The 12681-nt window shown below is 43.7% G+C and overlaps 1 protein-coding gene and 1 long non-coding RNA gene across 2 annotated transcripts in view; both read right to left on the bottom strand.

The window, feature by feature from the left end:
• LOC138850187 (uncharacterized) overlaps nt 1-12681 on the bottom strand; it is a 143285-nt gene that overhangs the window by 72373 nt on the left and 58231 nt on the right. The window contains exons 2-3 of the long non-coding RNA XR_011389815.1: nt 11759-11824; nt 10943-11036 (exon numbers count right to left, since the gene is read on the bottom strand). This is a non-coding gene — a long non-coding RNA (uncharacterized lncRNA). The remainder of the gene's footprint in view (nt 1-10942; nt 11037-11758; nt 11825-12681) is intronic.
• Nucleotides 3006-3737, bottom strand: LOC100347640 (large ribosomal subunit protein eL15-like). The gene has a single exon (XM_070064882.1). It carries the CDS (start codon nt 3679-3681, stop codon nt 3067-3069), a length of 615 nt encoding a protein of 204 aa, XP_069920983.1. The 5' UTR covers nt 3682-3737; the 3' UTR covers nt 3006-3066.

Genomic DNA, 12681 nt, shown 5'->3' with positions numbered 1-12681 from the left:
TCGCCAAAAGTGATCGCTGTTAAATGTAAGAGTGGAATAAGAGAGGGAAGAAATGTGCAATTCAGGTCATGCTCAAGCTGACTTACCTCAAACGGTAGAGTTAGAAACATACCAGGGGATTCCAATTCAATCCCATCAAGGTGGCATGTACCAATGCCATCTCACTAGTCCCAGTGATCAATTTCTGTTCACAATTGATCATAATGATAGGACTAAGAACCAAAGGGATCACAGAAACAAGAATAGTGTCTGCAAATACTAGCTGATAGAATAAAAAAAGGGAGAGAATGATCCAACATGGGAAGTGAGATACACAGCAGACCCATAGAATGGCAGATGTCCTAACAGCACTCTGGCCTCAGAATCAGCCCTTAAGGCATGTGGATCCGGCTGAAAAGCCCATGAGAGTATTTCAGGCATGGAAAGCCAAGACACTCTGGGGGAAAAAAAAAAAAAAAACTAAATGAAAGATCTCTGCGAGTGAGATCCCAGTGGAAAGAACGAGTCATCAAAGAAGGAGGTACCTTTCTCTGAAGGGAGGAGAGAACTTCCACTTTGACCATGGCCTTGTCTAAATATGATCAGAGTCGGTGAACTCAAAAGTCTTCCATAGCCTTGGCAGCTCATGACAAGAGCCTAGGGTGATTACTGAGGCCATAAACAAGAGTGTCAATTTGTTAAGTCAACAACAGGAGTCACTGTGCACTTACTCCTCATGTAGGATCTTTGTCCTTAGTGTGCTGTACATTGAGATTTAATGCTATAACTAGTACTCAAACAGTATTTTTCACTTTATGTTTCTGTGTGGGAGCAAACTGTTGAAATCCTTACTTAATGTATGCTAAACTGATCTTCTGTATATAAAGAGAAACAAAAATGAATCTTGATGTGAATGGGAGGGGAGAGGGAGTGGGAAAGGGGAGGGTTGCGGGTAGGAGGGACGTTATGGTGGGGAAGCCATTGTAATCCATATTCTGTACTTTGGAAATTTATATTCATTAAATAAAAGTTTGAAAGCAAAAAAAAAAAAAAAAACCATGAACTCTTTTCTCTTTCTATTAATAAAAATTTTTTAAAAAAGAATAAAGTACCTAACCTGAGGTTTGGCACATGGGAGGTGCTCAAAACCTGCTTATTGCCTATGAGAAGCATTGTGTTGCAAGATCTATGTGTCTGAGCTCTGAACCAGACAGCCATTTACTAGTGTGAACTTAACCAAGTCTTTTGTCCTCTTACTTAAGTAACATGTGGTTAATGATGGTGCCTATATTGTAAGGATTATAAAATGCTTAGAACAATGCCCGGCACTATGTAAGTGTTTGTTAAATGCATTGCAAAGAGTTCATGTAGGCATCTAAACTGTCACATGGGAAATACGGATCGGGGGGACCATCTCAGCCCCAGTCACTCAGGGTACCACAAGCATTCTAATGATCCAACAGCGCCCCTCATGCCCTGCACTTCTGTCTGAATCTTTAATTCTCCTGGCAGCTGCCCACTCCCTCACTCCCTCACTCCTGTTGCTTCCTAACTCTGCATCAGCTTCCCTGTGTCTGTCTCATGTCTCCACACCCTGTACCTCACTTTGTATCTTCAAATTCCTGACAGAAGAGTTTGATGGGTGCCATTCCTCAGTGTGGCTCCCCTTCTCAAGGCACAGACCTCAGGCTAGGCCACTGCAGAAGCCACAAGGCTCCCTCACATTCAGCTTTTAATTATAACCATGGTTGCAAAGTTGCATGATTCAAAACCCAGTAACTTCCGCCCTAGAAAGGTAGTGGTATGAGTGTGAGCATTTTGAATTATGGCTTAGTAACAATCACTGCGATTCTTAAATCCAACACTTTCATTTTATAGGTAGAATCCTAGCCTTTTGTGCTGCTATAATAAAATAGAGTAGGTAATTTCTAAAAGAACATAAATTTAATTCTCAGAGTTCTGGAGGTCAGAAGTCCCAGATGAAGACACATACATAATCAGTACTTTGTGAAGGTCCTACCTGCTTCTTAAATGGCACCTTGTCACTGCTCCTCCATAGGGGACCATGCTACATTGGCAGAAGGGATCAATGGAGAGAAGGGTCTGTCTAGTTCCCTCCAGCCCTTTTGTAAGGTCTGTAATCCCATTCATAAAGTCAGAGCCCTCACAGCCTTATCACCTCCTAAAACCCTCACCTCTTTATACTATTGTAATGGAGATAAAGTTTCAACATGAATTATGGAGGGGACATAAACACTCAAACCATAGCAGATGAAAAGCTGAGCTCCAGACTGGAAAATGAGTTGCCCAATATCATATCCTATGTTTAAGGTAAAGACTAGTCCTATGCTCATTTCACTCCTCCAAACCTAGCATCTTTCTTTGTTGAGCCCTCATGCTAAAGGGTATGCACTAAGATAGATAAGGGACTTTGAAAGGAACAAACAAGGTTTCCATAGCCTTGGCAGCTCATGACAAGAGCCTTGGGTGACAACTGACATTATAAATAAGAGTGTCAATTATTAAATCAACAACAGGAGTCACTGTGCACTTACTCCCCATGAAGGATCTCTGTCCTTAATGTGTTGTACTATGTGAATTAACGGTAAAACTACTACCCAAACAGTACTCTATACTTTGTGGGTCTTTGTGGGTGCAGTCTGTTGAAATCTTCACTTAGTATATACTAAGTTGATCTTATGTATACAAAGATAATTGAAAATGAATCTTGATGAAGAATGGGATGGGAGAGGGAGTGGGAGATGGGATGGTTGCAGGTGGAAGGGAGATTATGGGGGGGTAGCTGCTATAATTCCAAAGTATTTTGTTTTGTTTTGTTTTGTTTTGTTTTAGTTGAAGGAATATTTTTATTTTTTTTGTTATTTTTTTTAACTTTTATTTAATGAATATAAATTTCCAAAGTACGACTTATGGATTACAATGGCTTCCCCCCCCCATACCGTCCCTCCCACCCACAACCCTCCCCTTTCCCACTCCCTCTCCCCTTCCATTCACATCAAGATTCATTTTTTTTTTTGACTGTCCTAAATGGTTTATTAGGTATGAATTTTACAAACATTACTTGAGTTAGCGGTAACGGTGCAGCTGGAGGGTATTGCGCCTTCTCCAGGCTGCACGGCGAGAACCACCAATAGTGTGGTGGAACTTGTGACCCTTTCCAAGGCCACGACTCTTGCGGCCTGCAGATGTCAGCCCACGTATTTCCCTGTGCTTGTGGACCGGCTTGGTGATCCACTGGGTGTCAGGATTTCTTCTGATGGCTTTATGGAATGGATCAATGAGGATAACCTCAAAGAATTTGTACGTGGAATCTTCACCAACCCAGTAAGAATTCAGGACTCTCAGAGCTCCACAGTGGCGCCCAGCTCGTTCCTCAGCAACAGACTGAAGGCTTCGTGCAAACTTGAGCTGGTTAACGCCATGATGGACAGGCTTGCCATAGGTCGCACCCTTGGGAACCGGGCGCTTGCGGCCACCACGGCGCACACGAATCCTATAGATGACATAACCTTGTTTGGCCTTGTAGCCCAGCCTGCGCGCCTTGTCGGGCCGCGTGGGGCGCGGCGCCCTGTGCAGCGCCGAGAGCTGGCGGTACTGCCAGCAGCGGACCCGCAGGAGAAAGCGCATCACGTCCGACTGCTTCTTTCTCCATAGCTCCTGGATGTACTTGTACGCGCCCATCCTGGCTTACCTGATGGCTGCCGGCAGACGGAAAGCAAGATTCATTTTCGATTATCTTAATATACAGAAGATCAGCTTAGTATACGTTAAGTAAGGATTTCAACAGTTTGCTCCCACACAGAAACATAAAGTGAAAAATAATAGATGATTTTTATTGTACTTTGGAAATTTATATTTATTAAATAAAAGTTTTAAAAAAGGGAGTCTTGCATTTCACAGGGTGAAAGGCAGAGTTGGGATCTTTGGGCTCCCTTTCAACTATCTTTCATGACTTCAGAAATAACATACATACAAAGAAACTTGTTAAGGTTGGCAGACCCCTGTCCTGAGGCTGTGTGCACACAAGAACAGCCTGTACTGCCTGGGAAGCTGGCCTCACTCTTCTTGTGGGACATTTGCCCAAGAGAGGACAGAATATCTGTCCTGTTCCTGTGGCATGGGAAGAAGAGCTTGGCACAAAACACACATGTCAAATAACAGGAGACTGGAGACAAAAAAATGACATAAAACCTAGGGAGGCTCACACATATGTACTGAGCAGATCTTCAACTATTTGTGGTCCGGATAAATGTATCACTCTCTTGTTAGTGTTTGTGTCTGTTCTTCCGAGTCACCAAGTGTCCTTGCTCCCGTAGCAATATTAGGAAGAGTCACATGAACCTAATAATGTGCATACTTGTCCATGTCCACACAACTGAAGACCCCTCAAGGTCAGGAGGCATACCTCATCCTTACCTTCTCAGGAGCCAACACAGACATGGATGCTGATTATTCATGTGAACGAATGAATGAATGAATGAATGAATTATCTCAGAGAACATTCTGTGAGTAAGGAGCATACTTTACAATTCCTATTTTAGAGATCAGAGAGACCCACATAATGGCTACAATAAGTGACAGAGTCTTCTCTAATAGAATTTCAATCTCAGATCACCTCGTATGTCCTATTTCCCAGGGAGAAAACACAATGAGAAAGCATCACTTTCTGATGGAGAAGAGGAGACAGAGATCCTCTAATCTCCCTTCTTGCTTTGAAGATGAAGACATTAAGACCTATAGAATTAGTTAGTAGCAAAACCAAGGCTTGGACCCAGGCCCCCCAATTTCCAGGCCAATGCCCTGTCTTGTCTAGTACACAAAGTCTCCCTCTGCGTGTCTGACTATTGGTACAGTTGTTTGAATACTGAAACAGAGTGACAAAGATGTAAATGAGACAGAAGTCCAGGACAGCTGGCAGCATGCACCTGGTTCTCTGTCAACTGTGTCTGTGTGCAGGGAGGCCAACCATTCCCGGTCAACTGCTCTACTCACTCCCTGGGCCCTGGCATCCAAGGTACACATGGAACCCAAAGGCACTGGCTCCTTTGTCCAGTTTTTTTCTTCTGGACTCTTAGCAGACTTTCCTTGACCTAAAAAGAGAGAATTAAGTTTATCCTCTTGCCATCCCACCCAAATCATGTCAGCAAATATTTTTTCCAATTATGGGAAATTGTTCATAATAATTGCTCTGGCCAGTATAAGTTCTGACATTGCCCCCTTTCTACTGGAATTCTCTATGAATACTTGTTATGTTGGGCATAATCACTGGACATGCAATTGTAATTGGAGTAGAGTGTCTCGTAGCTAATATGTTACCTGTAGACTCAGGTTCCCCGCTGACATCTGGACATGTTGAGGGAGTGAACTCACACTTTGATCTGCTCACAGACCTCAAAAAGCAGGTGGGCTCTGGGCAGAAAAGGAGAGTAGGGAAACTTCTGCCAGTCCTGGCCCAGGAGACAGCATCCTCAGTCCCCATTCCAGTGAGAAGAATAGGTACTTGCTATTCTAGTGAAAGGAAACCTCACCCATTCCCACATATCCTGTTCCAGTGCCTGGAAAGACTATAGAAAAGCTATGGATATACCTAGATGCCACTTAAAAACCTAGTCCCCTGCCCTGTGGACATATATGAGGCTTTGTTCATGATTTGGTCAATTCCTGAAACTTGTATCTCATGTTCAAGGTTTGGCCAGTTCCTGAAGCTTGTATCTCATGAACCAACTCCTTGATCTCCTTGGTCTCTGCAACTGCTTCTGTTTGTTCCTCACTTTTTCCCGCCAAGAGAATCCACTCATGCGAAGTGTGCATTCAAGAGAGGTGAGAGGATGGAATCCCATCAGAGAGGGTACAGACTTCTGCCATCTCTGGGCTCCAATCTGGATCATGCTCTATGACAGACATTATGGAGACCCTAGCCCAAATACCGTTGATCTCCTTATGAGTTCAACAGAAGCTACAACACATAATCTCCAGAACAGTGTAGCTATCTACTGCCCCCTTCTACTTCTCCACCCATGGGCTTTCTCTAGGATGTTAAACTTGCTCTATGTACATGGGGCAGCCCAGAAGTGCCACTCAGAGAAGTTCTTCACCACTAGGGGACAAGACTTTGGGAAAAATAGTCCAGTTTCCCTGATTCCAGATGGGGCAATTCTCAACTATCTTCCATATACTTCCTGGTCCCTTTGGGGCTGAGTCCCAGCTGCTCACAGTGAAGCTGCCTCAGTAAAGCACCTTCGCTGACTTCCTACCTCTCTTCCCTCCCACTCACTTGTGATTCCTGTGGTCTCTCTCCTTCAGGTAGACAGGTCCTTGTACACAGGTCCTTGTCTCCAAGGCAAGACATCCTCTAGGTGCCCAACTTAGTGCCCTAAGTTCCCCCTCTTCTTTTACTCAGATGGCTCCCTTCCCTTCTTTGGGACGAGAGAGAATCTTAGGGACCCTGCTCTATCAGAGGGTTTGGCACTATGTTTCACCACCATGGGTGGCTCTGTCCCTAAGAACTCTGTGTCAACTTTAAGAAGACTACAGGGGCCAGCATTGTGGCATAGGAGATAAAGCCACTGCCTGTGACAACAGCCAGTTCAAGTACCAGTTATTCCACTTCTGATTCAGCTCCCTGCTTGTGGCCTTCGAAAGCACGGGAAGGCAGCCCAAGTGTTTGGGCCCCTGTACCCACATGGGAGACCTGGATGCAGCTCCTGGCTCCTGGCTTCATCCTGGCCCTGTCCCAGACATTGTGTATATCTGAGGAGTGAACCAGTGTTCTGTTTCCCTCTCTCTGTGAAACTCTTTCAAATAAATAAACGAATCTTTGAAAAAAAAAAAAACTTACAATCCCTCCCTCCCTCATGCATCATTGCTTCCTGTGTGCTTCCTACAGCTGTGTGAAGAGTGCATACTTCTTCTAAACAGGATGACAATAAGACAATACAAACATGACTTGTCCTCACCCAGCCAATACACAGATGCTACAACTGGGAGCTAGAAAATCTGGCTTCTGGTTTGCTGTGCCATCCACATCCTGGCCTTGACCAAGTTACATTCCTTTCTAGCAGCTGTGTCATTCTCTCTTAAAAGGTATAGGAGTAGGAGAGCTAAGAGTTGTGTAGGTAGCAGAAAGAACATGCTGGTGACACTACTCAACAGATGAGCAAGTCATGCCCTTTCCAGTTCCTCAGTTTTTACCCCTCATAAAGTAAGGGAGCTACCCAAATGGCTTTTTGCCTTCTCCAGTTCTAAAAGTCACAGAATCTAGGTCCCTACCTATACACCCCCTCCTCAATCTTTGGGGACAATTATCAACTTGCAGATAGAGATAAAAAGTGAGTCATTTCTCTAGCTGATATTTTTTTCAAGACAGGGCGGCCTGCCCTAGGAAGCACAGATCATGGAGAAGAAGATGTGTCGTCACTGAGAATCACACACCCCACACCCCTCTGGACGCACAGGAAAGGTATCGTGAGTGCGTCTTGTCTGCCCAGAAAGGCCAGGAGGGCACTTGATGGCCCTGGAGACTTCACTGTGGAGCTCTCTACAGTGCATAATTCACAAGGATGAAGTTGTTAGCAAAGAAAATGGAAGAGCACATGTCTCCCCCATTGACATGATGACCGTATCCTGGTTGCCTCCTTGTAAATCAGGCTGCCCTCACAGCTGAAGTATCTACAGAGGAGGAAAAACCATTTTCTCTGCTTTGATACTGTTTTAATCCTTATAAAAGTAGTACTTGTTTCCTGCAGAGACTTTGTGAAGCACAGCACAAAGATCCTGCAGCCTTGGTCCTGTGCTGGGCTCAGGACATCAACATGCTGAGCAAATCTCTTCATCTCCCCAAGCCACAGAGCCCTTCCACATAAGATGGCAGGAATGACACAGTCCTTGCAGAGCTGTTGGGAGGATGAAATGCACAGTGCTTGTGCAAGTACTTCACACACAGCAGCCACTCACTTAGACTCTAGAAAGGCAACACATGGACCCCATAAGCACACAGATACTGCAGCCTGAAGGCACAAAGTCAGCCTCCAGCTGCCACTCGCTGATGACAAGATCTTAAGCAAGTTCTTTACTTGTGCCTGAGTTTTCTTATCTCCAAAATGTGAATAACAGCTGTCAGATCCACGTCTCCAAGAAAATCCCTCAAAAACATGGTGGTCATTGTTCAGTGTACCTTCCATGAAGGCAGACACTTGACAAATGAACAACAAGTCAATATTTTTTCTTGCTGCCTCCTTCCCTACCTACCTGTGTGTTCTCTTCTCCTAGTAAAGCCTCCCTGGTTTCCCTCCATTGCATTTCAGCCAATCTGATTCTAGGATACAACCCTGTTGTGCATTCATTTACCTTCATTTGTGACTCTCTTCAAACATGCTGCCCATGGGGCTGGTGCTGTGACATAGTAGGCTAAGCCTCCACATGAAGCACCAGCATCTCATATGGGCACCGGTTCAAGTCCTGGCTGCTCCTCTTCCAATCTAGCTCTCTACTAATGACATGGGAAAGTAGTGGAAGATGGCCCAAGTGCTTGGGTCCCTGTACCTGCATGGGAGACCCAGAAGAAGCTCCTGGATCTTAGTTTTAGATAGGTTCAGCTCTGGCTGTTGCAGCCATTTGGGAGTGAGGATGGAAGACCTTTCTCTCTGTCTCTCCCTCTCTGTCTGCAACCCTGCCTCTCAAATAAATAAAATCTTAAAAAACATGCTGCCCAGCCAATAGAGAAGGGCTGTGGGTTAAACAGAGACCCAGAAATTGTGGTCCTAAAAACTGAGACCATTTCTGACACAGCATGTGTGTAGGTACAGCTGAGCCGAGTATGTCCTATCTAAAACTGCATGGCCTTGCTGACAGGTTGTGAGAGCTGGGTCCATTACCATTGCCTGAGCTATGAGGCACCAGCCCACAAACTCTTTTTGCTGCCTGGAAGGAGCCAAACTGGGCTTCAGGTCATGGATATTCTGGACAGATCTTCCTGAGCCTATGAAAAGCTGAAGAAAGATGAAAGCTGCTATTGAAGCTAACTGGCACCACACAGAAGCAACTAAACAAAAGAATTCTTGGCCAAATTCAACAGTAATTACATTTTTAGTGACTGCAAGAGGTTACTATTTTTTAGAAAACTTTTATTGAATAAAAATAAATTTCAAAAGTACAACTTTTGGATTATAGTGGCTTTTCCCCCCATAACCTCCCTCCCACCCACAACCATCCCATCTCCCACTCCCTCTCCCATCCCATTCTTCATCACGATTCATTTTCAATTATCTTTATATACAGAAGATCAACTTAGTATATACTAAGTGAAGATTTCAACAGTTTGCACCCACACAGACACACAAAGTATAGAGTACTGCTTGAAAACTATTTTTACCGTTAATTCTCATACTACAACACATTAAGGACAGAGATCCTACATGGGGAGTAAGTGCACAGTGAATCCTGCTGTTGATTTAACAATTGACACTCTTACTTATGATGTCAGTAATTACCTGAGGCTCTTGTCATGAGCTGCCAAGGTTATGGAAGCCTCTTGAGTTCACAAACTCTGACCTTATTTAGACAAGCCCATAGTCAAAGTGGAAGTTCTCTCCTCCCTTCAGAGACAGGTACCTCCTTCTTTGATGGCTTTCCACCGAGCTCTCACTCACAGAGATCTTTTGTTTAGGTCATTTTTTGCACAGTGTCTTGGCTTTCCATGCCTGAGAAACTCTCATGAGCTTTTTAGAGGCTACCCTTTGTAATATAAATGTCCTAGTTGTGGTCTAGGATGTCTCAAGTTCTGCTACAGAACATTTTCTGAGGCTCAGTTTCCTTATTTGGGAAATTGGGATAAAACTGCAGCATTTTTTCTGTTAGTGATTGTGAAGATCACAGTAAGATAATGAACTCGAAAGAACACAGAAATTTAAAGAGTGGTGCAAGTTTAAGGAAGGTGAAAATCCATTTCTGTATTTCTGTTATTAGCCACAGGCAAAACATCAACAGTAACACCCTCAAGCCTGCCCAGAATGTGAGCTATATGAGGGCCCACACTATGTTCCTATCTCTTAGCACAGGCTCTGGCAACTGAAGCTACTGAAGAAATATCTGGGGCCAGCACTGTGGCATAGCAGGTAAAGCTGCTGCTTGTGATGCTGGCATCCTGTATGGGTGCCAATTTGTGTCCCGGCTGCTCCACTTCCAATCCAGCTCCCTGCTACTGGCATGGGAAAGGCAGTGTAAGATGGCCCAAGTTCCTGGGCTCCTGCTACCCTTGTGGAAGACGTGGAAGAAGCTCCTGGCTCCTGGCTGCTGGCTCCTGGCTCAGCACTGACCATTGCAACTCTCTCCCTTTCCCTCTTCTTCTCCCTCTCCCTCTCCCTCTCCATTTTAAATAAATCTTTAAAAAAAAAAAGAAAAAAAAAGAAATATCCGAAAATAAAAGAATTAATGGCTGCACCAGAATGTCCTTTTTCTTAATCTTTAAGACTGAAGGAAATATCATTTCCTGCTGTGAAAAAAAGCACAATATGGTGATTCAGATAGACCTGGGTTGAAATCCATATTTTACTACTGAACAGCTGCCTGAGGCTAACCAGTTAATGAATCTGAACCTTTCTGTTCTCATCAAGAAAATATGGATTGTGGCTCCTTTATCACACCAAGTTACTAGGAGGGAAAATAATGAACTAACAATATATAACTCTTCCTTATAGTTATATCTCCAAGGTCCTTCTCAATTCAAGATGAGTCAGAACCACAAAAATTCTTAAGAATTATTAATTCCAACTTTTCAAGTAGAAACCTAAAGGCAAGCGAAGGTCACAGAGCACTCAGATGTGCTGCTTTAAGTTGCCTTCCATCTGGTGCAGCTGAGTTTCCACAGCATACACAGGGTCCCCAGCAGGGGACTGACGCACTCCCTGACAGTGCAAACAACCCCAGCTTCTTTCTGCCTCCTTACCTCAGGGTGGCATTAGAGACTGTAACTGTGGGGTTCTTGTAGTTTTTCTTGTGCTCCTCTGATCCACAGATTTCTTTATAGATGTTTGTACCTACTAAAAGGAGTTCCAAATGATTGGTACAGAACATAAAGCCGGAAAGTGTGACTATTAGTCCTGTTTTTTTAAATGACTCCACATTTTAATTACCATAATCTCTATCTGCTTTTTTTCCCCTTGCAATAAGGAGGAAAGTACTGGAGCACATATGAGTATCCCACACATGTTTCTGAAGATGCAAAGTACTTGGATTTTGCATAGCTCATTGCATTTCCCAAGGAGTGCGCTAATTACATTTACAAAGCCATGTGCTGCGGTTCCAGTTGAAAAACATCTATACTGAAAAGCCTCTGCTGCAGGGAAGAGCAGATGGGGAAAGACTGATAAAAGAGGTGGTCTTTGGGGAAAGGAGCTGAGTGCCAACCACCAAAATTCCTTGTTTACCTGTCACAGCCGAGAGGTGTGGTGACAGCAAAACCTGAAGTCAGACCAGGTGGCAGCTTATCTAAATAACTGCACAGGCATCTTTTGGCAAGGCACGTACAACTCCACAATATTGGGAGCTACACGAGCTACATGAGGCATTCTAAGTGGTTTCTCTTAAGTAGTTTCTCTTCTCCAAGCTGAGCCTGAGGACTATCTGGAAGACATTGTTACCATATTGATAGTTACGATCATGCATCGGGTGTTCCCCATTTCTTGTCTCGGAGTCTCACAGAAGCACTGTAATAAAGGCATTATTATTCCTGCATGTTGTAGATGTGAAAATCAAGGCTTACCTTAAGGCATTCAGATCTGGCTGAAGAGCCCATGAGAGTATTTCAGGCATGGAAAGCCAAGACACTCTGGCAAAAAAAAAAAAAAAAAAACTAAATGAAAGATCTCTGTGAGTGAGATCCCAGTAGAAAGAACAGGCCATCAAAGAAGGAGGTACCTTTCTCTGAAGGGAGGATTGAACCTCCACTTTGACTATGACCTTGTCTAAATAAGATCGAAGTCAGCAAACTCAAAAGGCTTCCATAGCCTTGGCAACTCATGACAGGAGCCTAGGGAGATTACTGACACCATAAACAAGAGTGTCAATTTGTTAAGTCAACAACAGGAGTCACTGTGCACTTACTCCTCATGTATGATCTCTGTCCTTAATGTGTTATTCAATGTGAATTAATGCTATAACTAGTACTCAAACAGTATTTTACACTTTATGTTCTGTGTGGGTGCAAACTGTTGAAATCTTCACTTAATATATACTAAATTGATCTTCTGTATATAAAGAGAATTGAAAATGAATCTTGATGTAAATGGAATGGAGGAGGGAATGGGAGTTGGGAGGATTGTGGGTGGGAGGGAAATTATGGGGGGGGGATCATTGTAATCCATAAGCTGTACTTTGGAAATTTATATTTGCTAAATAAAAGTTTAAAAAATTTGTATTAAAATAAAAAAGGAGAAAATCAAGGCTTAGAGAATTGACTTAAAATTAACTTGCCAGGGGCAGGCATTGTGATGAGTGGGTTAGGCCACCACTGGAACATTCACATCCCATATTGGGATATACAAACAATGAAAAGTCATACCTCTACTTCCCATCCAATCCAGCTTCCTGCCAATGTACCCCAGGAGACAACGGATGATGACTCAAATACTTGGATCTCTACCACCCATGTGAGAGCCCTGAATGCAGCTCCTGACTCTTCTTTTG

This window comes from Oryctolagus cuniculus, chromosome 1, assembly GCF_964237555.1.
Source record: "Oryctolagus cuniculus chromosome 1, mOryCun1.1, whole genome shotgun sequence".
NCBI classification, from domain to species: Eukaryota; Metazoa; Chordata; class Mammalia; order Lagomorpha; family Leporidae; genus Oryctolagus; species Oryctolagus cuniculus.
This window is presented reverse-complemented; position numbering and strand designations above follow the sequence as displayed.

Bases quoted from the DNA above. Each gene is read 5' to 3' on its own strand.
- LOC100347640 (XM_070064882.1), bottom strand. From the start codon at position 3,681: ATGGGCGCGTACAAGTACATCCAGGAGCTATGGAGAAAGAAGCAGTCG.